Below are 22,457 nucleotides of genomic sequence, written 5' to 3'. Positions count from 1 at the left end.
CTTCACCTTGATGTCCTCTTTCTCCTCTCCTCTCTCCTGACATCTCGTGTCTTTTCTCTGAGGATCAACAAAGATTTCTTTGGATGTCTTTATTTGTACCAATCTTTGAGAAATGGAAGTGGAGTGTGTGTGTGTGTGTGTGTGTGTGTTAGTCCGTGTGATGTAACAGCGTCTCTCCTCTTCTCGAAGATTGTAAAGACTACAAGACGTTTGACTCAGTTGTTTTTTTTTTTACAGAAATGATCATAAGTCTGCTTCCCACGTCTTACAATTAAAAAGGAAAATATACTATGTAATGATAGTCATGTTGTTGAATTTGCACTGAGTGTTGAAATAAGTTATTAAATAAAATGTAATTGAATTTTTTTAATTTGTAAAATACCTTGTGTCTTCCCTCTGGACAATATATGTGTGTTAATACAACAAGGACATGAAGTACTGCTATGTGAGATAATGAGATAACTAAACAGACATCAGGCCAAATATCCCAAAATGACTCCTTAGCTGATTGATAAACACGTGAGCCCTATCAGTTCTTCAGAACCAGAGTTGTTTTGGAGTTGTTGTTGTTTTTTTTAATCTGAGTGATCCATCTCACCATTATTACAGATCTTTGAAACACACGCCCAGCCTCAGCACCAGCTCATCCTTTCTCCACGGGGCTTTTTCCCCCGTATGTGCGCACACCATCGTCTGAAGAAAACCATGATAGGCACAAGGCCTTGGTGATCTGAAGACAAACACATCGTTTGGTTGTTGGGGTCCGGTATGTCTTTGAGCCTGCTCCCCCTCTCGCCATGCTGTTCTTTCTCCCGTCGTTGCTTCTGATTTCCTGCCTGGATGGGGCGGTGGGAGCAGCGGAGGAGGGCGGCGGCCTGCCCTCCTCCTCCTCGCCCGGGGACAATGGCCTTACTGCTGCGGTTGGAGACCCGTCCAGCACCGACCCGACCGCCCCAGGGAGATCCGTGAGCCCCCCCGGAGTCACAGCAGGTAAACAAAAACAGAGGGACGCACGCGCTGATTCAGTCATTGTTGGAGAAAATGGAAATGAGCACTCACACATGCCCAGTGTGACTTATCACAGGTAGCTGTGTATCTCATGTTGGCCTGTTTGTTTTTGTTCCAATAGATTTTTTTTTTTTCTGAATGCAAATGTTTTACATCAAAATAAGGTATGCTGCAGTTTTCTTTCATTTCACAGTGCAAAATGTCACAGAATGCTATGTTGAATATAACCAGGCTCTTTAAATGTGATGATTTCTTGTGCACAAAGTATTTGAGTGATATCACCCTCTTCTGCATGATACCTCTGAGAGAAAATTAGCAATCATACAAGCATTTTTTCAGCAGAATGCACCTTTAATCAGACTTTGTTTTGTTGAACTGAAGCCAATTATTAGTATAAACTTTCCAGATGAAAATGCAGATTGACTGCTCTTACTGATAATCTATTGAATATAATTCACAGGTCATCATTACAAAAGTATTACGATATACTGTTTTGCTCATAAGTTTGGTAGAATTTGTGATTCTTTTTGGCCATTTTTTCAGAGGATATGAGTGATAAGAGAACCTTCTTTTTCCACTCATGGTTAGTGTTTGAGTGAAGCCATTTATTGTCAAACAACTGTGTTTACTCTTTTTATATCATAATGACAACAGAAACTACCCAATAAATCATAAATCCTGCTGGGTATGTAAATGTATGAGCACAACTGTATAATGGGCAGGTTTGAAGGATTAGGGGTTATCTTTTGGCCTGTGCAGGTTGTGTATTAATGTAGCGTGTGGTAATCCTGCTGATACAGTAGCTGAGCCTGTGCACAGTGATGGCCTCTGGATGCAGGGTTTACACGCTGTAATCGCCAAAATAAACACCAAATGCATGTGTAAGCACTCTAGGAAGTCTAAACCAGCAGCCATGTCTGCTGTCAGAATCAGATTTAAATGGTCATGTATGAAGGGAATATTTGTGTTTTTATCTACAGACAAGGAGAAGTTGCTTCTTGTGAGTGAAAGAGGAGAAACGGGGAACATTGCTCTCTGTTTTGATGTATTTTTCATTCAGCCAGCGATTTCAGCTCTGCCTGCCTCATCACTTTTTCATGGTGAGAGAAAGGTTAGTGAGGACTGCTGAGCGGATAGATGGAGCACATGCAGAGACACATGTAATACCACGTTTAACAACAAGGATTTCACACGGGGATGTCCAGGCAATGGAGGAAAAATGAACTTGTTCGTAGGATCTTCTTGTATCATTTGGAAATATTAACCAAGTCTGTCATGTTTGAGTCAAAGTGCGACTGTATTTTCTCTCCAGACTCTCCGTTTGCCCTGAAAGTCCTGGTGAGGGACATGGTGACCCGCCAGCCGCTACAGGGGGCTTCTGTGGACGTTTATGTCAACCACACCCTAAAGAGCTCAGCCCAAACAAGAGAGAGGGGTGAGGTTCTGCTCTGGGTGGATTACAGTCCTGGCCTCAGTCTGACTCTGTTGGGAAACATGGAGGGATACGTCCCCACCCCGCTGCCATGGAGCACCAACAAGAGACCCAGTGAGTAACACCCACAATGACTTTAAGACTACTTTGACTACAAAAGTGGTGAAGCTGATAGTGAAACGCACAGTGATGAAAGGAGTTTATATTCATTTATTTTCCCAGTCAGCAGGATGACAAACGTCCTCTTTGCTGGATGTTAACCTGACCAGCTCAGGGTCACTGACCTCCCCTTGAAGGGACAGAGGATTTACCAACAAAGATAGATCACTGCTTACAGAGCACATCTGAGGCATTTAGCTCTTATTCTTAGCTGTACAAAAATTTAATAGCGAAGGTAGTGCAATAATCAAGGAACATAAAAAAACAAAAATCAAGCAGGCACATGCTCTACAGTACGGGGCACGCTGTTCCCTTCACTTACCTGCATTATTTATAGTCATTACAGATTAATGAAGTGTCTGCCACAACATACAAGTTGTCACTGAGGTTTCTTCCTGATGAAGCACTTCATGTTCTCAGTGTTCAGTAACTTAATGTTGTCTTCTATCCCTTCTTTCATTGATCGTCTCTGCAGCTGCACGTAGAGTAATATATCCCTGCCTCAGCAAACTGTCTTTGTCCTCCACTGAGTCAAATGCAAAGGGGGGTGGGGGCTCTTCAGCCACAGCGGTATCATGTTGGTGAAATCTGTGGGTGGGGGTGGTGGTGGGGGGCAGGTTTTAATCCATTGTGTTTCCCCTGGTCTGAATAAAAGCAGGGAGGTGGTATTTTAAAGCAAACATGGAGCAGGTGCCAGGAGGAATAAAAATCAGTGTCATCTGTCGGGACGTTCTTTACTCTGCATTATGAAAGGCGCCTCCCTTTTGTGCTGCTGAGCCCGACAGCTGTACCTTAAAAGGAGGGTTGAAGGAGTAACGCTCCCTGCTGGTGGAAATAGAGAACTACATGTCCCCATAAACAGCTCTTTGATAAAGAGAAGCTTGACCTGTCTAAAAGTATCAGGGCACCGACTTGGCCTACTGGTTAAGTTGCACGCCCATGAAACGGGCAGCCTGGGTTCGATTCCAGCCTGTGGCTCCTTCCCCGCATGTCATTCCCCCACTCTCTCCCAGTTTCTTACACTATTCACCATCCTCTCTGTCAATCATTAAAGGTGTAAAAAAGCCCCAAAAATATAACTTAAAAAAAAAAAGTTTCTCACATGACCTCCCAAACAAAGTTATATTTCAGAACTTCAGCATTTTTTATTTTCATATCTATGAACTGGAGTTTTCCCAACCTTTTCTGTGTTCTCCTGCAGTTTTTTCTGCCGTGACGCTTCTGCTGCTCCCTCACACCCAGGGGAACATCTGGCTGTTTGAAGACTCGGTCATCATCACAGGAAAGTTACCTGGTAAGTGAACACACTCTTAGGTCATAAGCCTTTCTGCAGGTTGCATTTTATGGGAAATGCACACAGAGTGTCTTTGTCAACAAATGTGTGTTGATGAATAATATGTCATCTCTGTTCACAGACAGCTCTTCCCAACCCAAAGTTAAGTTTCCCAAGAACCTCCTCACTTTGTCTGATAAGAGTAATATCTCTTCATTGACGGCGTACCTGACGGTGCCACAGCACCACCTGGCTAAAGACTGTGCAAACTGCACACCAGGCATCATCAGCAGCAAATCAGGTGAGCTCATGAATGTTTAATGTACTTTACACTTACTCTGTGTTTAGTGCTCCTGTTTGGTCGTAAATTGAAGTCTTGATGACAGAAAAGCATCACGGTTCTCTTGTTTAATCCAGTGAGTCGATACTTTAGTTATTTACAGAAACAAAGCAGCCTGTCACCCTGTTATAGTAATGTTTAAAGCCCTGTTATGTTACCTGTGCTCATGTCTGCAGTGTTCAGAAACATCGAGCTGAAGGCCGTGGCAGCGATCAACGTCCTGCTGTACTCTGGTGGTGAGGAGCTCCAAGTTCGAGGGCCGATCCAGATCAGCCTTCCCCTCAGACACGGGACTTATCTCAGGGCTGCTGACACTGTCCCAGCCTGGGCCTTCAACCTAAAGACGGGTGAGAAGAAAAACAATAAATACTTCCATAAATGTTAGCACATGTTTATTGATGTTGTTAAAAATTCATCTACTTTAAATCTGTGACTCTGTCTGAAGGTGCCTGGGAGAATCAGGGTCTGGGAATTGTGAAGACAGTTGGTGATGAGTTGGTTTGGACGTACACTGCTTCCCACCTGGGCCACTGGATCGCTGCCCCCCATCCCTCATCATACGGTACAAAGATCCCCTCTCATATATTTATAGGAACTGTATAAAAGGTCTTGTATTGAAAACGTTTTCTCTCTATCTTTAAATGTAAAATGTAGATTACCTGGGATATGGAAGCTCCCTGGAGTTCCTCTCGTACCACACGTACCTGTTGGTGGGAGTTCTGGGAGGAACGCTGGCTGTCGTCATTGGATTTCTGTCCTTGCTGCTGTGTCACTGCAGGTAAGAATTTCACTCAGAAATGTTCACAGGAGTTAATTAACGGTATAGAAACACATTATTCTATCTGTTTTACTTATCTCAATTTGAATTCAATGACTATAGATGAACCACCTTTGTACCCCACCTTTTCGACCCGATGATGCAATCTTCATTAAATTCTGTTTCTCCCATGTGCAGTAGTTCTCACCGGGAGCCAAGGAGGAGGAGGAGAGCACGGTTCTCCAAACTCACCGTGGTGAAAAAAGACCAAACCACCTCCACCCACATGGAGGAGGGTTTGCTGTTCCGCTCCGGTGAAAACAGCCTTGCCTCCTGCAGCGTCCAGTGTGAGCCCTTATCCACACCAAGACACAAGGCCAACTACAACATCTACGTGGAGGATCCGGGGAGTCGTCCAGCAGCTCCTTTTTATGAGAACATCGCCCTGGATCGGCTCAAAGGTTCCCAACAGTCGTCTCACTACATCAACAATGATGAGGTGGCTCGGATGAGAGAGAAATCAGAGCAGAATCGCAACATGAACACTGACAACTTCTTTCAAGACAAGCTGGTCCATCTCTACAATCAGCCAGTGGCTATCATTCAGGCTCCAGAGCTTCTCAACAATCAGGAGCAGCAACTGTCTGGCTGCAAGTCGGCTACTTTCCCCCGCAACGGAGTGGAGTACGACACGGAGCCAGCGAGTAAAGACAGCTACACCCAGACGCTGCCCAAAGTCCCTCACCACCACTCCCAAGGTGGAGGCAGCCCCCAGCAGAGCAGCCAAGATGAACCCCAACCCCTGGAAACTCCTCCCCAAGGCCAAGGCCCGAACCCCAGCGTGTGGGGACGGTACAATAACCTCCTGGAATCCTCCGTCTCTGTGCCTGGGACTCTAAATGAGGCAGCTGGAATGGAGGGCTTCAACAGTGGGCATGGTGTACCCAGTGAGCTGCAGGGGATATCAGAGCGTACCTTGCTGGAGCTGACCCGGGGAAAGCCCTTGTCGGCTCACCCGAGAGCCTGGTTTGTCTCCTTGGAAGGAAAGCCTGCTGCACAAGTTCGCCACTCCATCATCGAGCTCCAGGGTCGCCACCGCCCACCAAGCAGCAACGACACCAGCCTGGACTCGGGCGTGGACATGAACGAGCCTCAGCAGAGCATCCGTGAGACGGAGCGAGACAGACCTTCAATCAGAGCCTCGTCCTTGTCACATCACAGCCGAGGGGGACGCTACGTTGAGGAGCAGGACCTGAGCAGTAGTGAGAGTGGCACTACAGCAACCTGCACACCAGAGGACCCTTCCCTGAGGAACATTTTGGACGGGAGCAGCGGAGCTATTCCTAACATTCCTGAAGAGCGAGATGGGATGGATACATCCAGCGCTCAGGAGGACAGCGAGTCCAGGGGTACGCCGCCTCCACGGCGCCTCAGGAAGGTGAGGGAGAAGGGGAAGACGGAAAAGAGGAGCGCCAAGCATGTCCGTGAGGGGCGACCTCTGACCAAGCGAAGTTAGGGCATAACAAAAGTTCTTTAGTGCTTAATCTAATGTCCCATTACCTGTTGAACCTACACTGACCACATTCATCTGGCAGCCATTGTCCTCTGATCAGTCAGAGGAGAGCAGATATCCTGTTATACGGCTGTTTGTCAGATAACCTACATTTAGATCAGAAGCAGAGCGACGCAGCTTCACCACCTCGACCTGATGACAGAGGGGAATGGCCACCGTTTAAATGTGGTTAAATAAGCGATCTCCATCACATTGTGTCATCAGTGCCGACTGATTTAAAGAAGTCTCTACCACTTGTGCTCACACAGGCATCGTTGTTGTTAATTTATGTGATTGTACAACTTTGCCAAAGAAAGCTAAGCTATCTCAAAAAACAACGCAGGATCTACGTCAAGTCTAAGCTTCATGTAGCTGCTGTTAGACAAGTTTGTGCACCGTGTTTGCTCATCCTACTGAATCTGAAGATCACCAGCGAGATTCTTCACAGCAAAATGTCCACGTGAACACGATATCCCACAATCCCCAGTACTGGCATTGAAGAGGGTGCCTTCTTTCTGCCTGTAAGTGTTCACTGATTGCAAAAAGGGCGCAGTATTTGTGGATCCTCAAAATGTGTTGAGACAGCAGGGTGGACACAGATATAGGTGTATGTGTAGTGCACTTAACCTCACCAAAAATGCCTGCTGTAAATTAAATGAGAAACAGAAGCGTACCCGACATCTGGTTTAGATCGTACTGCCTCGTTTTATGAAAAAGAAACTCTGGGGTTCATGATTGGAAGCAGCTTACTCACAAAATTTCAACTTTTGAATGATGACACAAAGTACTCCTGTAGCTGGGAGTCGAACACTGATGTATAAACCTGAGCTGCCATTTGAAAGTGATTACCTGATGTTTAAGGTTTTTAGCCAACAATATTTTAGAATGCATGAAAACGAATGTTTCTTTTGAGTGTATGAAAATATTTTGCTGTAAAGCTAATGTTGGACGTTGTAGCTGTTTGATAACTTGAGGACTGAATGATTCGTTTCATAGTCGAGACTTGAACAGAGACTCTGTCGTGCTGCCAACTTTAACTTCTGTCAGGAACACAAAACAGGACTTCTACGATGTGTTTATGGATATCTCAATGTACAAATCACACAAATACCCGAGGCTATGTTCAAATATTTATTTGAAGTGTGACTGCAGATGTTCAGATTCCCTTTTTGAAGCCGAACATGGAACAAGCAGCTTCTTTTAGGAGACTGAGTAAATGTTGTCGATCTGTTGGGATGGTTTTAGTAAAGTTATGACTCTGAGCTCTGAGGTTAACGTAGAAAAAAGGCCCTTAAGTCAGACATGATTTCTCTTTATTATTGCTGCTTTCTTTTTGTATAGCACACATGCTATTAAACCTTGTAGTTATTTTCTTTGCGACTGTAATTTGGTGCCTTGGAGTTTTAATTAAAATCTGTGTTGCCAAACGTTTTGATACTTTTGTTGACTGCGTATTAACCGAAGAGAGAGAGAGAGGATTTTAAACATTTTTAATTGATAGTTAATGGGTGCTGAAGATATCATCCACAAAGTGGTTCTGATTGAAGATAGTGATTGTTGAGGAAAACTTTGCACCATTTTGATCCAGACTAAAATGCTCTAAGTCGGTTTGCTGGAGGCCTGGAGGATGAGTCTTACTGTTCTTTTTTCCCCTGAAGACAAACACAGGTTGACGGTTGGAGTTTGTGTGAAATGTTTCAGATGTTGGATAGGTTGTCTGATGTGATACAGTCATGCCTTCTTAACATGAATCGTAACCGTATAAACTCTAAGTATGTCCGCTTTTCATCCTTACTGGAGTGGTACAGTCCTACTTGTTCAGGTTTAACCCATTTTAAACAAACATGCAGACAGAATATTTCAGTTTGGTGAAATGTAAAACTTCAATGTCACATGTATGCCTGCTGTTCACATTCGCCCTCTGCTTTTTGGCATGGCAGTGTTTGAAGTCAAACAAAGAAGCACACTACACTTTAAAATGTGCCCTTTAGTTCAACAGGCACACAGCGTTCCCAGAAAACTCCTCAATTGTCAACGTGTAAATACCACAACACGGCAACATTGCAATATGAATACAGATACTATCATTGGCAAAAAAAAAAAATCCTCACAGATACCAGAGATTAGTTCTACGAGCAATATTTACTATAAAATGATCCAACTCGAATGGAGCTCTGCAGCACCAGATTTCGTCTTCCGTCGTAGTAAATACTGCAAAATGTTTCACTCATGAGTTCACTTTGTATTTATTAGCTCAACTCTGTGTTCCTTTGTATGTATATAGCAAAGCAGCGTTTTATGTATCCTGTAGCTGTGATTAAGTTGATTTTGTGCTGTTTTTTCCTCCATCTTTAAAAGTCTGAGAGGTGCATGAATGATTGGGTTTTTTGAGTCTGTACCATGAGATGTTAGAGGATTGTTTTCAGCGTTAAAGAGCGAGCGTCTGTTCGAGGGAGAGTACAACGAGCCTGAGCTTTGTAGTTTTTAATGTAGCAACAATTTGAGCACTTAATCGTTCAGTTTGCTTTCAGCAGCTTGAGAATATGATATACCCCGGCTTACACGGCGACACTTTGTGCTGATTACTCTTTAAACTCAAACCTACTGCCACTCCCAGTTCAAAGTGATAAAGCTGAATGTAATTGTTTTGATTTGAATGTTTTACTGTGTGCTCCTTTTGTGTGTAGCCATTTAACCCCATGGGCTTTGTTTCTTTGAAAGTAGGCACCTTTTGTGTTTACCTCTGTAATAATGGTAGTGTTATTAGTCTTGCCTTTTTGTGCTCTGAATTAATAAACTTACTTGATACCAATGATTTTTCAGTCTTTGTTCCATCTTTGTCCATCAGGAAAATCTGTTCATGTGGAAATTCATTATTGCACAGATTACAAACATATTCAAATGTCTTTTGGATAACTGTGTATATCTTTGTTTTATTAGAGTGTAAACACAGTGAAACAAATACGCATCGCAACCCTTGATATGTACCCTATATTGGATGAAACCTTTAAAAAGCTGTCTTAAGTGTCTGTCTTTCTCTGCTGCTGTGTGTTTATCAGGACTCCAGTCAGCCTCAGCTCGGTAACTGGTCTGTTTGTATCATTAATGTTTGCTGTGCCGGTCTTCTTGAGGTGCGGTCTAGTTCGCCTAAAGGGAAAGGCTGCTGTGGCTGTGTGCCCTGACTCTGGTGTCCTTGATCCAACAAAAAGCTCCAGCTGTGGCTGCTCTCTGGTATTTTTCACTGCAGGAAATTTATAAGGTGAACTCGGGCTGTGTTCTGTTTTTGAGGAATGTGCACTTGAGTTGGATTTACTCACAAAAGACAAAATGCTCTCAGGATTTCTTCTCTGCCTCTCTCCTTTTCCGTTAGCTAACTTCTGTGGGGTGTAAAAAGTCACTGAAGAGCCTGTCAGCACCTCTAGTTTGAGAGAACCATGTGGGGGGGGGACTTGAGTGTTTGAACGTCTCAGTGCCACGCAGGGAACGAACAGGTCCCGTAAGTTATGTTCAGCTTGTTTAGAACGATCACTGAAAAGGCAGGAGGCCGACTTGGAGGTTTTCCTTTCGCTGGTTTTCCAAGTGAGGGGGTTATAAATGACAAATCCATCCAGGGGGCAGCAGTTGGACTTCCGCAGGATCCCGTCCACACAGTCTGAGTGGAACTGAAGTGTGTGAGTGAACATGACAGGGCAGGGGGTTGAGAGAGGAGCGGATTCGGTGAAGTTTTTCTGTGTTACATTTGTTTCGATCATTATGATGTTAAATTTAATCATCTCAGCAGTCTGCTTGTTGACGTACTCTAAGATACTTGATGTACTTCACAGATTCAGAGTAGAAAACAGAGTAAGTTGTTTGATTTGAATGGGGTTTAGGAGGCACCAGAAGTTTTCAATCATGTTCAGAAATAAATAAGATTACCTTGTGATGGCAGGGCAGACTTCTAACACACTCGCCCAGGTTAAAATCCTGCAGACAGATCCGACACTGGAGTCCCACATCTAAAAGCCGACACCCAGGTCTCACCCTGACTGAAGGAAGACAGGCCAGGACATTTTCTGGAAGAGGGTCTGCAGCTACAGAGATGGCGCTGAGTAACAGGATAGAAAACAGCATATAAGTTTTAAAATAAAACACTTAGTTCTAAGGCTGAAATTTGAATTCACGTTTTAAATAACTCACCTGTTATTCATGGCCTGAGGTTGTGCGTCTGTTAGTTGATCACTCAGTTTCTCCTCCTCAAGGTTCCACTTTTCTTTTCTGTTCTGTTTGAGGTTGGATCATAGTTTGTATTTGTTAAAGGGTGCACTCATTCTGTCCTTATCGAAGCCTGAGGAGGGAGATTAGCTGATGCAGTACTTGTGTTATTTCACAGTGAATCTAAAGAGCTTACCGTCCGAGAGGCGAATGGATGCTGTTGGTGGCAGCCCTTCTTTAAACAGTCCTGACACAGGTAGAAGTAACTGCAGACTGTGCATCTGCAAAGATGATGGAGGATAACAGAAGACAAAGGAGCACCCGAAGGTTACGATTGCTGAATTATGTAGCTTATTTAAACTAACAGGAAAATCACATTAGTCTTCCTCATACATGGCCCTTATACTGCTGTGAAGGAATAGCTTATGGAACATACATTTGTCTGATTTTTTCCTCCCATTTCAGTTGCCATTTTCTTACTTGTAACACTTTCCAAAGACCGGGCTGACCCTGCAGCTGTGACAGAGAACTCCCAGGTGTCTCTCTGGCTTTTCTCTTTCAGCTGCAGTACAGAGCTTTGCTGCGTTTTTCACCTGCTCCTGGAGCATCTTCAAAGAGCTGAAATCCTCCCTGCACAGGGGGCACTTCACTGTTTCCTCTTTATCCGAGAGTCTCTGGTGATCCGCCCACACCTTCATGCAGGAAATGTGGACGTTGTTGCCACAACCAAACCTGCAAGAGACAAAGACAGTGCAGAGAATCTATCACAATATTTATTTCAGTTTGAATAAGATGTCCTGTTCTGAGAACTGAACCCGTGCACTTTTTCAACAGCTGCATGTGCTCTATCTAGTTTGTATGGGGTCGTGTTCTGGCCAACAGTGCAACAAAAGTTGACTACAAAATTTTATATTAACTTGAAACAATAACAGTGTGAAACCCTGACCCTGGCCCAGTCACCCACACACCTGCAGTAAGACACGGGCTGTTTTTTCTCCAGCAGCTCCTCTTGACAGATAGGACACACATCCTGGGCTTGGATCACTTTCCGGCACACACTTCCAGCCTCCGGACCCGTGAAGGTTTGGCTCGATGTCCCAGAAGCAGTACATGGATCATTTTGCATCCGGTGGGCTTTGGTTTGGTGTAAACCCTGGAGCACCTCCAAGATCTGTCTCTCCACAAGTCCAGGCTGAAATGAATCTGGAGCAGAGTTATTTTTAACATTGTCAACAGAGGAACCCGACCAAGGTTGGGTCAGCTGTTACAAATTAAACACATTAACTGAGTATTTCCTTACTCCTAGTGTATTTTCAACTCACATTCATGTTCTCTGGGGAGTCTGAATTTCCGCAGTAAAACCCTGTAAAGATAAAAATCACAGCTTCATTGCTGCTGGTATAAAAGTGAATATTACACATACTAATGATTCAATCATATTTTCCATGTGTTACAAATACCAGCAGATGTGTTTGCATGGCTCCTGCTCCTTGATGAACCCAGGACATGTGCAGGTATGTGGGTCACCCAAGAACACCTGGACAACATAAAAACAAATCATCTCAGACTATAGATGTAAGACATTTTGTGGAATTTTGAGCATCCTGAATCCCTGAAAGACTCACCTTAAAGCTTCTGACCTCTCCCTCCTCTTTGAGCAGGAATCCTGTTGGACCAAAGGATCTGAGGAGGAATATAGTCGTGTTGAGGGCCTGGTCTTGGTGGAAACTCACTGCATCACTTGCTGTGTTCCTGCAGGTGGTTTTCCTAAACATCCTGTCATTGCAGAAAAGGGAAGTTATTAACACAGTTGCCTGTATTAATGCCTGTTATCTAATATCTTAGGTGTACACCTGGACAACAAGTTGGACTGGTCCCTTAACACAGATGCACTCTACAGGAAGGGGCAGAGCCACCTCTTGAGTCTTTTTCTTAAGGAGGTTCACCTACCCCTCTGAGTGGTTTAAGGCTTTTAAAATGACAACAGAGAAGGTATCAGTGTTGTTGTATATGGTTTTGTTTGCTTTTGAAGGTCATAAAGATGCATCAGTGTTGATTACAGTCTGTTTCTCAGCTGGTGGAAAACTCCACATAGTGCCTTTAAGTCCATTTCATGACCACTCAAAAACTCCACATAGTGCCTTTAAGTCCATTTCATGACCACTCAAAAACTCCACATAGGAGCTTTCATATTATACTGTTCTACAACATGAAACAAAGATAAACACCACTTTTGGCTTGTTAGGGAGGTGGTAAAGGTGTTATAAAGAAGAGTGCTACCTACCCGGATGTGGCATCGAGCAGCTCTGCTATAAAACAGTTATTTCACGACTAACTTAATACCTGTTTATTCAGAGACACCTCTTAATTAAGAAGTATTTGTCTCAACTTTATCCACATTTTAACAAAGCGACACGTTTCTTCCTTTGAGACTCCAAAGAAGGGCGACTTGAGAGCAAACATTAGCTGATTAGGCTAATAAGTGCTAACATCTGGTGACTTTTATCACTTTTACCATTAATTACACATTACTGACATTTCAAAAGCAGTTTTTATATCACCTGAATGAAGCTTTCACTCCAACTGTTTGATAAACTTACCTCAAGAAGCGAAAATACATCAACTAGTGTGAGTATTTGTCGATATCTCCCTAAAAGAAACGAGCTAGCATTTTGACAGTTGAGACTGACAGGTCCAACAGAATTGTAGCCATGGTAACCTTTGAAATAGGCAGCTCCTGGCCAGCAGAGGGCGCTGTTGCTTCACCCTCCTGTTGACAGCTCAAAACACTTTATGTACATTTACAGCATAATGTCTTATTTATTCATCATTCAGACCACCTTTTAATATCTGGGACTTACACTGTTTATCAAACTGGATTATTAGTGGTGCTTTGAGGTATGTTAATTAATATTTGTTTCATAAAAAAAAAGAATAACTACATAAAAGCCATATTTAAAATGAGGTTCTATACATATTTTTTTCTCATAGAATATATAATTGAATTAAAAGGTTATAAAATATACTGATGCTCTGTAATGTTCATTTTTAGAGGTGGGATGTCCCTAAATGTGACGTCATCCTCAGCTGCAGTCAGTTTCCACCAGGACAGCTCAGAGTGGACTCAGACTCTGCTGTACAACACACACTGAGAGACATCCCTTGATAGGAAATCACAAAAAAAACTTTATTTTTTAGCTCTTTCCTGCAAAACTAGACTCTCAAACGAAAGGGATTACTCATCAAGATAAGGAAAACATCCTGTTTTATTGCAAAGGTAAGCATCTCCAGTTATTTAGCATGTAAACTGTGATCACTGTTGAGGTTATATTGGACAAACAAGGACACACAGATTTTATTATGAGAGGAATCCACAGGTTTTAATCCAAAGCAGAGTAATACTTTTCAAACAGGCACTTGTTTCCTGGATTCAGAAGTGAATGTTGCAGGTAATAACTCCAGATTAATGAGATTAATGTTGATAAGAGATATATTTACTATGTCTCAGACTGTTTCAGATGTGACTAAAGCCGTGACTAAAGATCTGCTCATACGGATCACATGAGGTGTTTTAATGTGATTTCCTGGACTCCATGTGTTTTAAATTTAAAGTACTTCGCCCCTTAAAGTGTGTAAATCCTCATGGTTCACATGGCCCACCCATTAAGGGAGTAACTTCACTCAAAGTTATTAAATGTCTTAGTGCGCCATTAGGGAGATACAGTGTGGTGTTGATTTGTTTGAGATGTTAATCTTGTAGTATGAAAAATAATTCCTGAATTGGCAGAGAAGGGAGTTTGACATTTATAAATTATTTTGGTCTTGGCTTCCTAAAAGCTATTTTTATTTCAAATTAGACTTTGGGCCTATGGCTAAAGATTTCTTTTTAAATGTGAGAGTAGATATATCTTATACAGTACAGGCCAAAAGTTTGGACACACCTTCTCATTCAATGCATTTTCTTTATTTTCATGACTATTTACATTGTAGATTCTCACTGAAGGCATCAAAACTATGAATGAACACATGTGGAGTTATGTACTTAACAAAAAAAAAGGTGAAATAACTGAAAACATGTTTTATATTCTAGTTTCTTCAAAATAGCCACCCTTTGCTCTGATTACTGCTTTGCACACTCTTGGCATTCTCTTGATGAGCTTCACCTGAAATGGTTTCCACTTCACAGGTGTGCCTTATCAGGGTTAATTAGTGGAATTTCTTGCTATATCAATGGGGTTGGGACCATCAGTTGTGTTGTGCAGAAGTCAGGTTAACACACAGCCGACAGCCCTGTTGGACAAGTGTTAAAATTCATATTATGGCAAGAACTAACCAGCTAACTAAAGAAAAACGAGTGGCCATCATTACTTTAAGAAATGAAGGTCAGTCAGTCCGGGAAAATTGCAAAAACTTTAAATGTGTCCCCAAGTGGAGTCACAAAAACCTTCAAGCGCTACAACGAAACTGGCACACATGAGGACCGACCCAGGAAAGGAAGACCAAGAGTCACCTCTGCTTCTGAGGATAAGTTCATCCGAGTCACCAGCCTCAGAAATCGCAAGTTAACAGCAGCTCAGATCAGAGACCATCCGGTTTGCGTTTAGTTGGACGCTCATTTATTTTTCAACAGGACAATGACCCCAAACACACCTCCAGTGATGGAGTGCTGCAGCAGATGACCTGGCCTCCACAGTCACCGGACCTGAACCCAATCAAGATGATTTTGGGGTGAGCTGGACCGCAGAGTGAAGGCAAAGGGGCCAACAAGTACTAAACAGCTCTGGGAACTCCTTCAAGACTGTTGGAAAACCATTTCAGGTGACTACCTCTTGAAGCTCATCGAGAGCATGCCAAGAGTGTGCAAAGCAGTAATCAGAGCAAAGGGTGGCTATTTTGAAGAAACTTCACCTTTTTTTGTTAAGTGCATAACTCCACATGTGTTCATTCATAGTTGTGATGCCTTCAGTGAGAATCTACAATGTGAATAGTCATGAAAGTAAAGAAAATGCATTGAATGAGAAGGTGTGTCCAAACTCTTTGTGTGAAGGATCAATGCATGAACTCCTTACATCTATATTGATAATTATATGGTGCTTTAAAAGAAAGGATCAGTTATATCATTATCAGAGGATATGTTTCTTAATTGAAATACATAAGACAGACATTATTGTTAAATTTACAGTATTTTTGCTGCAGATGCCAATAATTCACTTTATTTCAAACCTTCACAGTGGGACTTGTTTGGTCTTGTAAGGGAACTATCCATGCACAAGCCAGAGTTAGATTAAAAACACCTCTGTCTCTTGTATTAGTGTCACTGCTTTAACCAACTGTCATAGTTTCTACTGCTTTCAAACGGACTGTAACACCTATCCTATCATTATCTGTGTACTGCAGTGGAAAAAAAACTCAACATGCAAATCAAATCATCTTTATGTGGAAAAGATGACCTCAGAAATGTGCTTCACTTTAAAATAACTCCTCATTCTGCTCAAACTTTGTTAGATTACACCAGTAATGTTGAAGAAATGTTGCTTAAATAATCTGTAATTTATATTCTGTTTACAGCCCATGCTCTCTCTGCGTTTGTCTCGTTGATGCATTTATTGGCTAAACTTTGGTCAATCTTGCTCAACATGCAAAATAAGCATGCAGGAAGGAAGCTGTGGGGAGCAGAGGAAGCAAAAGGCCAAATCTGTAACCCCAACGTCCAAAAAGGGGAGACACAGCCTAACAGTCAGTTTTCTTTACATGACTTCAGAGGCAAATTCAAGAGATTGGAGTTGTTCGAGAGCTCAGCTGGGTCAAAATGTTAATATAAACTGAAATACATATATATTGCTTGTTTGTGTGTAACGGCATCGTAGAGCACATTAACCAGAGATGGTATTCTGTCAACACAACGTGTGCAGGATCATGCAAGCAGCTGCTGCAGCTCAGGAAGCTTTTTTTTTTTTATGAACCCAGGGGAAAACTATTTTGGATCGTGCTAACATTTTCCTTTTCTCCCCCAAGTTGTAAAAATAACTTCTGTGTTTGGTGTCAATCATAACAAGTAACTTTCGTCCATTTTTCTAACAATACTCAGGGTGATCTGAGGAATATGGATCCAAAGTGCTGGACGTTTTTCCTCATCCTGGTCACCCAAAGCAAGGTAGCATGGATTATGTTGCTATAGTTTGTTTTTGTAGATTCTTCAGTGAATTTTAGATCATATTGGTAATATTTTGCCATCCTGTGATTCAAAACCTTGTATTTGATATGCTTAACTTCCTAATGCGTCCTCATTATGTTTGTTTGTATCTGTGCTCTTGATTCCAGCTGCTTGTGATGGCCGGCCCTGATGAAGATAACTACCAGGAACACGTTAACCATCGAGGTGAGCATCAGGTGACACGCAACCGGATTACTACTGCTCAGTACATATGTTTCCAGCGCATCGTGAAACAATTACAGGAAACAAACACAACAGGTGAGACAAAAACGTATTCATGCTTTAGTGTTCTGGACTAATACTCAGGTACTCTTTCGTCTTAATGAGCGTGTTATTTGTTGTCAGCAGGTGTGGAGTGCAACACGACGTGGGATGGCTGGCTGTGCTGGGATGAAACTAAAGCAGGGGTAACAACCGAGCAGAGCTGCCCGGACTACTATGAAGATTTTGACCCTCATGGTGAGACTCTGTAACAATACATTTAAAGGATAGGTTGGATTTTTGTCCAGAGGGGTTGTGTGAAGCTAAGCTGTGTTCACTTGTATTCCCTCATGGCTTTATAAAACATTTAGCATCTTTTCTTTAACTGTTTGTTTGCAGCAAAGGCATCCAAAGTGTGCTCCAAGACCGGCGAGTGGGGACGCCACCCGAAGAGCAACAGGACGTGGACAAACTTTACAAACTGCAAAGCTAACACCTCGTCACAACATGATGAGACAGTAAGGACACAATGAAAACACTTGAAATATTACATTAAATGTGTGGATGAAGCTGCTTCAACTGAAGGGGTTTCTTTTTCTCATGAGGCCATGAATCACTTCTACCTGGTGATGATCGGTCATGGTCTGTCGCTGGTGTCGCTGCTGATATCTTTAGGAATATTCTTCCACTTTAAGTACGTAAGCTGAAAGCAAATTCAAAAACAAAGAGGTTTAATGAAAGAACTGTCAGAACATGAGTCTGTGCCTCCTCTTCCTCTGCCTTCAGGAGTCTGAGCTGTCAGAGAATCACGCTCCACAAAAACCTCTTCATGTCATTCGTGCTGAACTCGGTCATCACAGTCGTCTGGCTCATCACGGTGTCCAAGAAGCAGGATCACACCTATAACGATTCTGTGAGTAATCTGTTACTCTGTGTTATTTGGGATTAAAGTATTTTAGCACATCACATCTCATAGTGTTTCTTCTTCCCTTCCAGGGCACCTGTAAACTGCTCATGATCATGCACCTGTACCTGCTGAGCTGTAACGCCTTCTGGATGCTCTGTGAGGGGATCTACCTGCACACTCTGATCGTGGTGGCAGTGTTTGCTGAGAAGCAGCATCTCATCTGGTATTATCTGCTTGGCTGGGGTAAGGAAACAACGTATCTCACTGCTTTATTTTCACTCTCTGGCTCACAAATCTTAACTCATTAAAGTTCTGCTGGTGTGATTTGGCAGGTTTTCCTGTGGTGCCGGCTGTGATACATTCAATAGCACGCCACTTCTACCACAACGATAAGTGAGTCATCTCTAGGGATATAAACGTACAGACGCCTTGTTTCTTTTCTTTATGATGATGATAATGGAATGAATGCATTCACAGGTGTTGGGTCAGCTCAGATACTTCCCTGCTGTACATTATCCATGGAACAATCTGTTCTGCATTTGTGGTAAGCGATTTTAAAAAACATACAACATGATTTCAGAGACTTGAATCCCTCTTTTTGTCCATTTACTTCTCCTTAACTTTTAATGTTTGCCATTTTAACTCCAGGTGAATCTGTTCTTCCTGCTCAACATCCTCCGGGTCCTCATCACCAAGCTGAGGGTGACGCACCAGGCCGAGTCCAGCCTGTACATGCGGGCAGTGAGAGCCACCCTCATCCTCATCCCTCTGTTTGGCTGCCAGTTTGTGCTTTTGCCCTACAAGCCCGAGGATCACTGGATCACTGGGATCTACCAGTACGTCATGGCTATCCTCATGCACTACCAGGTCAGTGAACGAGTCCAGCTCTGACAACATCCTCAAAGTTTGCAACAGCGGTTTAACGTTACAAATATTTCTACAGTAAGAGCATGCACATGTGTCACTGTAAGCTGTGTCTTTGCAGGCTCTAGTGCAGCTGTTTGAGCTTAAAGGATGTCCTTATGTTGTGTATTTTCTACATGCAGGGTCTCTTGGTTTCTACAATATTCTGCTTCTTCAATGGAGAGGTGAGAAAGGAGATCAATCTATATTTGTTTTGTCTTCTGGTTGCTGTTGTCCTCTGGATAAGATCCTCTTTGTGTCTTCTCTTTCAGGTCCAGAGCGTTCTGCGGAGACACTGGAATCAGCAGCGGATGCAGTTCGCCGGCACGTTCGCCAACGCTGACTTCTTCCGCTCAGCCTCCTATGTGGCCTCGTCGCTCACAGAAGTCCACCGCTGCTACAGCATCGAAAGCCACACGGAGCACATGAACGGGAAAAGCTACTCAGATATATTCAGATCAGACAGCCCTTATGTGTGAAGGCGGACGCTCAGCTCTGTTTTGTTGACCTTTCCTGAGATGTTACGAAGATGGAAGTCTTAGTCGTCTTGGAGTTATACTACTGTTCACAATAACTGATAGTGAATGTTTTACTGAAAAACCCCACACTTTTTCCTTCAGTTTTTAACTTCTTCTCCATGAACAGAAAGAAACTGTGATGGAAGACACTTTTTATTCTTCATTATTAGAGTCCACTGATATTAAAAGGGGCTGCTGCTGGACATGTGAGAGACCCCTGACTCAACCGGATCACACAAGAAACATGTGGAACAAGACACTTTTTCCAGGAACTTTTTTTTGGATACGATGCAATTTCTCAAACAGGAATTGGTGAGTGTGAACCACCTCTGGAAATGCATTACAGGTTTTACTTTTGGGCACATAACTCTGCTGCAGAACGTTGCAGCAGCATAGCCGCAGACACGTACAGAACCTGGGAGCTTAAGTATCTAAATATTTCAAAATGCTGGAGAAAAGATTCTGCAACAGTCAGGAGGAGGACTGCACTGAAAGATGTTTGTACAGATATTCGGTTTCAGTGACATTCCTTGTCTTTATCAAGTCACATATCAATATTACATTTAGGCAACATTTACTGGGCTGTGTATATTTTCTCAGTCAGTTGTAAGCACAACATTCATGGATGTAAACTTTCATACCAACAGCAGCTGGTAGTTTAATAGCATTAAGTTAAAAATAAGTAGATTGGTAAAGGATTGTGTAAAGTGAGGATGTGGTTTTGCATAAATAACCCCCTGCTTGTTATCTGGCTGCTGGAGTAAACACAAAGTTAAGTTTCAAAAAGGACTTGATGATTTATTTATACAACTTTAAGTAATAGTCCCTCTGATTGGAGGGTCAGAGGGATGTAGTTTTGCCACAGTGTCAACAGGCAGAGGTGAAATGTTCTGCAGATCAAGTATTTAAATTGCAGAGTAATTTAAGACAAACCTCCTGAAGATTCGGTGTCTAGAAAACAGATTCAGCAGGAACTGATTCACTAAACAAACAATTACTGTAATTTCATATTAACTTGATCAACATGAAGTCATTCTTAAATGCATGTGTTCTAACTCTGAAGTCTGAAGAGCTGCTGGTTCAGCCTTCAATAAGCAGATCAGTTGATTACACAAAGTGAAACAAGAATTTTATCAGAAAGAGATCTGGCTTTCTTTTTGCAAGCTACATGACAACATCAGCAAGAGGGAAAAAGACTGGAAACCGGGAGAAACAGCTAGCTTGGCAGCACCTGTATAGCTCACCAACGAACACAGCATGTGCCAAAATGTTGAACTGTTCCTTTAAATGTATAGCACTGAACTGTAAATGAATACCTTTATAATGCTAATGATAATATTGTATGAGTTACACTGGACTGATGTGTGTGTTTTTTTGATGATGGCTTTACTTTTTATAGCAGGGTTTGGGAAATGTATAAATGTTCTTTGTAGGTGAATGTTGAAACCACTCTCATGTCTGCACAGTGAAGAAGAAGCTACAGCCAGAAGTCCACTGGGTAGAATCGCATTTCCTGCATTCATAACACTTCAGGTATTACCGTACATCTCCTCCAAAGTCTCCTCTCTTTTCATCTTTGCAGTAGCTGCAGTATGATCAACAATTATCCGCTCAAACACAACACCTTTGGGTTCAGTTATGGTTGTTTCTTGTGCACAAACAAGAATCTTTTAGAAAGACTAGCCAACTAACGTTAAGTGGACACTCCAATGCAGTGCTCACCATGCTGTAGGCCACTATGCCGTAGAGTCAAGAGATAATCTTGACTTGAAAGAACTGTCAAAACGCAGATGAATGTTTTCATCCACAAAGTCTGATTTCGGTTTTTGTAACATAGCTTTGTCCATAAATACCATCACTGCTTTTTCAACCTGAAATAATAATGCTGTAAATAAAAAACAGTGTTTGTATTTCATGTCTTAATGTCTTTCTGTTATTGTTTCACTCCCCTCAAAGACAAATGAAGGACAATCTTAAGTGTATTTTCTTTCCCACATATTTAATTGAGGGTGGGATTTCCTGGTTTAACCTTAGACAACATCGCCCACTTAAATGAATATTGTTTCCAGACAAAGCAGGGCGTGTTACTGTCTGTTCCTCGGCCAAAACCTATAGCCACCAGGTGCAATTAGGAAGTCCCAGAGGAAATGTGCTATATCTGCGCTTTCAGTGCATCATTCATCAAATCCAGAGCAGAGAGAGAGTCTGTGAAAGCACTTAACACTCGTCTTTTAAGTGTTAAAGACGTCCATCTGCACGCTGAACACTGGATGATCAGAAGCATGTGTGCATTGTGCGTGACCGTGTATCATTGCGAGTGATATTTACGAGGTATTTGCACGCCTTTCAGTCCACAAAGAGTTCTGATGAATGTGGTTTTGGATGCTGCATGATTGGATCGTCTCCTCCTGTTTTATGGCGCTCTAAATATCTGACATTTTTATTGCACAACAAACCACACTTTAAGTTGCATCAATGGGAAAAATGCTTTCCTTTGTGATTTCCTTGAGGCCCAGGTTTTTCTGTAAGACAGATGTCAAAGTTTGAAACTCAAGCAGACTTCTCAAGGCAAAGATGTTTTTGTTGTTTACCTATCACAACACCACTTCCAAAGAAATCCCACTCCCCCTGCTGTGGAAATGAAACCAGTGGATGCATTGCCGGCTTCCTGTTTCTAAGAATAAATCGCCATTGAACTCTTGATCCATCAGCTCTTGTATGCTGCTAGTAAACACTTCCTCAGTCTCATGACTAACACTTGTTTACCGCCTTCACTTCCGCGTTCTTCCACTGAAACTTAAAGCGTTCAGCCGATGTTTTGTCTTTACGAGTGGGTAGCAGCCCTGTGGAGTTTCCAGGGACATGTCTACAGGATATCACTGAACAGAGACAGAAACACGCCACATGTGCTCTCATGCAGATGTGCTGCTGCAGGTGCAGAAATGAGGACAAAAAGAATCTGCTCTAAATTGTCACAGATTTAATTTAGCAACTACTAA

General features: G+C 42.5%; 3 protein-coding genes across 11 annotated transcripts; 2 read left to right on the top strand and 1 right to left on the bottom strand.

Moving 5' to 3' along the window:
- The first annotated feature begins 496 nt into the window (after positions 1-496).
- On the top strand, positions 497-9,338 carry LOC117808143 (protein FAM171B). The gene is made up of 8 exons (XM_034677672.1): positions 497-990; positions 2,321-2,554; positions 3,801-3,893; positions 4,015-4,173; positions 4,389-4,559; positions 4,658-4,774; positions 4,867-4,990; positions 5,168-9,338. The coding sequence occupies exons 1-8, from the start codon at positions 798-800 to the stop codon at positions 6,483-6,485; spliced, it is 2,409 nt and encodes an 802-aa protein (XP_034533563.1). The 5' UTR covers positions 497-797; the 3' UTR covers positions 6,486-9,338.
- zswim2 (zinc finger, SWIM-type containing 2) lies at positions 4,530-13,443 on the bottom strand. 4 transcript variants are annotated; one of them, XR_004630164.1, is made up of 12 exons: positions 13,316-13,443; positions 12,341-12,491; positions 12,176-12,252; positions 12,038-12,078; positions 11,684-11,918; positions 11,196-11,447; positions 10,912-10,996; positions 10,701-10,783; positions 10,440-10,608; positions 9,324-9,375; positions 5,115-8,173; positions 4,925-4,984 (listed from the first exon to the last, which is right to left on the bottom strand). XR_004630164.1 is itself a non-coding variant. In XM_034677677.1 (10 exons), the coding sequence occupies exons 1-10, from the start codon at positions 13,333-13,335 to the stop codon at positions 4,982-4,984; spliced, it is 1,116 nt and encodes a 371-aa protein (XP_034533568.1). In that variant the 5' UTR covers positions 13,336-13,443; the 3' UTR covers positions 4,873-4,981. The 4 variants fall into 4 exon arrangements, 2 of the variants coding, with proteins under 2 accessions (XP_034533568.1, XP_034533567.1); XR_004630165.1 differs by lacking the exons at positions 5,115-8,173; positions 9,324-9,375 and adding an exon at positions 4,530-4,549 and having other exon boundaries at positions 4,917-4,984; XM_034677677.1 differs by lacking the exons at positions 5,115-8,173; positions 9,324-9,375 and having other exon boundaries at positions 4,873-4,984.
- Positions 13,444-13,818: 375 nt separating this feature from the next.
- Positions 13,819-21,368, top strand: LOC117808146 (calcitonin gene-related peptide type 1 receptor-like). 6 transcript variants are annotated; one of them, XR_004630166.1, is made up of 14 exons: positions 14,966-15,533; positions 16,804-16,869; positions 17,037-17,187; positions 17,275-17,388; positions 17,530-17,648; positions 17,736-17,824; positions 17,917-18,043; positions 18,127-18,280; positions 18,370-18,430; positions 18,515-18,581; positions 18,686-18,904; positions 19,084-19,125; positions 19,213-19,770; positions 20,925-21,368. XR_004630166.1 is itself a non-coding variant. In XM_034677679.1 (14 exons), exons 3-14 carry the CDS (start codon positions 16,819-16,821, stop codon positions 19,417-19,419), a joined length of 1,401 nt encoding a protein of 466 aa, XP_034533570.1. In that variant the 5' UTR covers positions 14,966-15,451; positions 15,512-15,533; positions 16,804-16,818; the 3' UTR covers positions 19,420-21,368. The 6 variants fall into 6 exon arrangements, 5 of the variants coding, with proteins under 5 accessions (XP_034533571.1, XP_034533573.1, XP_034533570.1 ...); XM_034677679.1 differs by having other exon boundaries at positions 14,966-15,451; positions 15,512-15,533; positions 19,213-21,368; XM_034677680.1 differs by lacking the exon at positions 14,966-15,533 and adding an exon at positions 13,819-13,992 and having other exon boundaries at positions 19,213-21,368.
- The last annotated feature ends 1,089 nt before the right edge of the window (positions 21,369-22,457 follow it).

This window comes from Notolabrus celidotus, chromosome 24 (genome assembly GCF_009762535.1).
Source record: "Notolabrus celidotus isolate fNotCel1 chromosome 24, fNotCel1.pri, whole genome shotgun sequence".
NCBI lineage: Eukaryota > Metazoa > Chordata > Actinopteri > Labriformes > Labridae > Notolabrus > Notolabrus celidotus.
The sequence above is the reverse complement of the archived record's forward strand: the minus strand, read 5'-3'. Positions and strand labels throughout refer to the sequence as shown.

Excerpts from the sequence above, each read along its gene's own strand:
- LOC117808143 (XM_034677672.1), top strand. The coding sequence starts at position 798 with ATGCTGTTCTTTCTCCCGTCGTTGCTTCTGATTTCCTGCCTGGATGGG. Across the intron at positions 4,174-4,388 it reads CATCATCAGCAGCAAATCAG|TGTTCAGAAACATCGAGCTG; the intron begins GTGAGCTCATGA and ends TCATGTCTGCAG. Across the intron at positions 4,991-5,167 it reads TTGCTGCTGTGTCACTGCAG|TAGTTCTCACCGGGAGCCAA; the intron begins GTAAGAATTTCA and ends TCCCATGTGCAG.
- LOC117808146 (XM_034677680.1), top strand. The coding sequence starts at position 16,819 with ATGGATCCAAAGTGCTGGACGTTTTTCCTCATCCTGGTCACCCAAAGC. Across the intron at positions 17,188-17,274 it reads ACAGGAAACAAACACAACAG|CAGGTGTGGAGTGCAACACG; the intron begins GTGAGACAAAAA and ends ATTTGTTGTCAG. Across the intron at positions 18,905-19,083 it reads CTATCCTCATGCACTACCAG|GGTCTCTTGGTTTCTACAAT; the intron begins GTCAGTGAACGA and ends TTCTACATGCAG.
- zswim2 (XM_034677676.1), bottom strand. The coding sequence starts at position 13,335 with ATGTATTTTCGCTTCTTGAG. Across the intron at positions 12,079-12,175 it reads CCATGCAAACACATCTGCTG|GGTTTTACTGCGGAAATTCA; the intron begins GTATTTGTAACA and ends TTATCTTTACAG. Across the intron at positions 11,448-11,683 it reads CAGCCCGTGTCTTACTGCAG|GTTTGGTTGTGGCAACAACG; the intron begins GTGTGTGGGTGA and ends TGTCTCTTGCAG.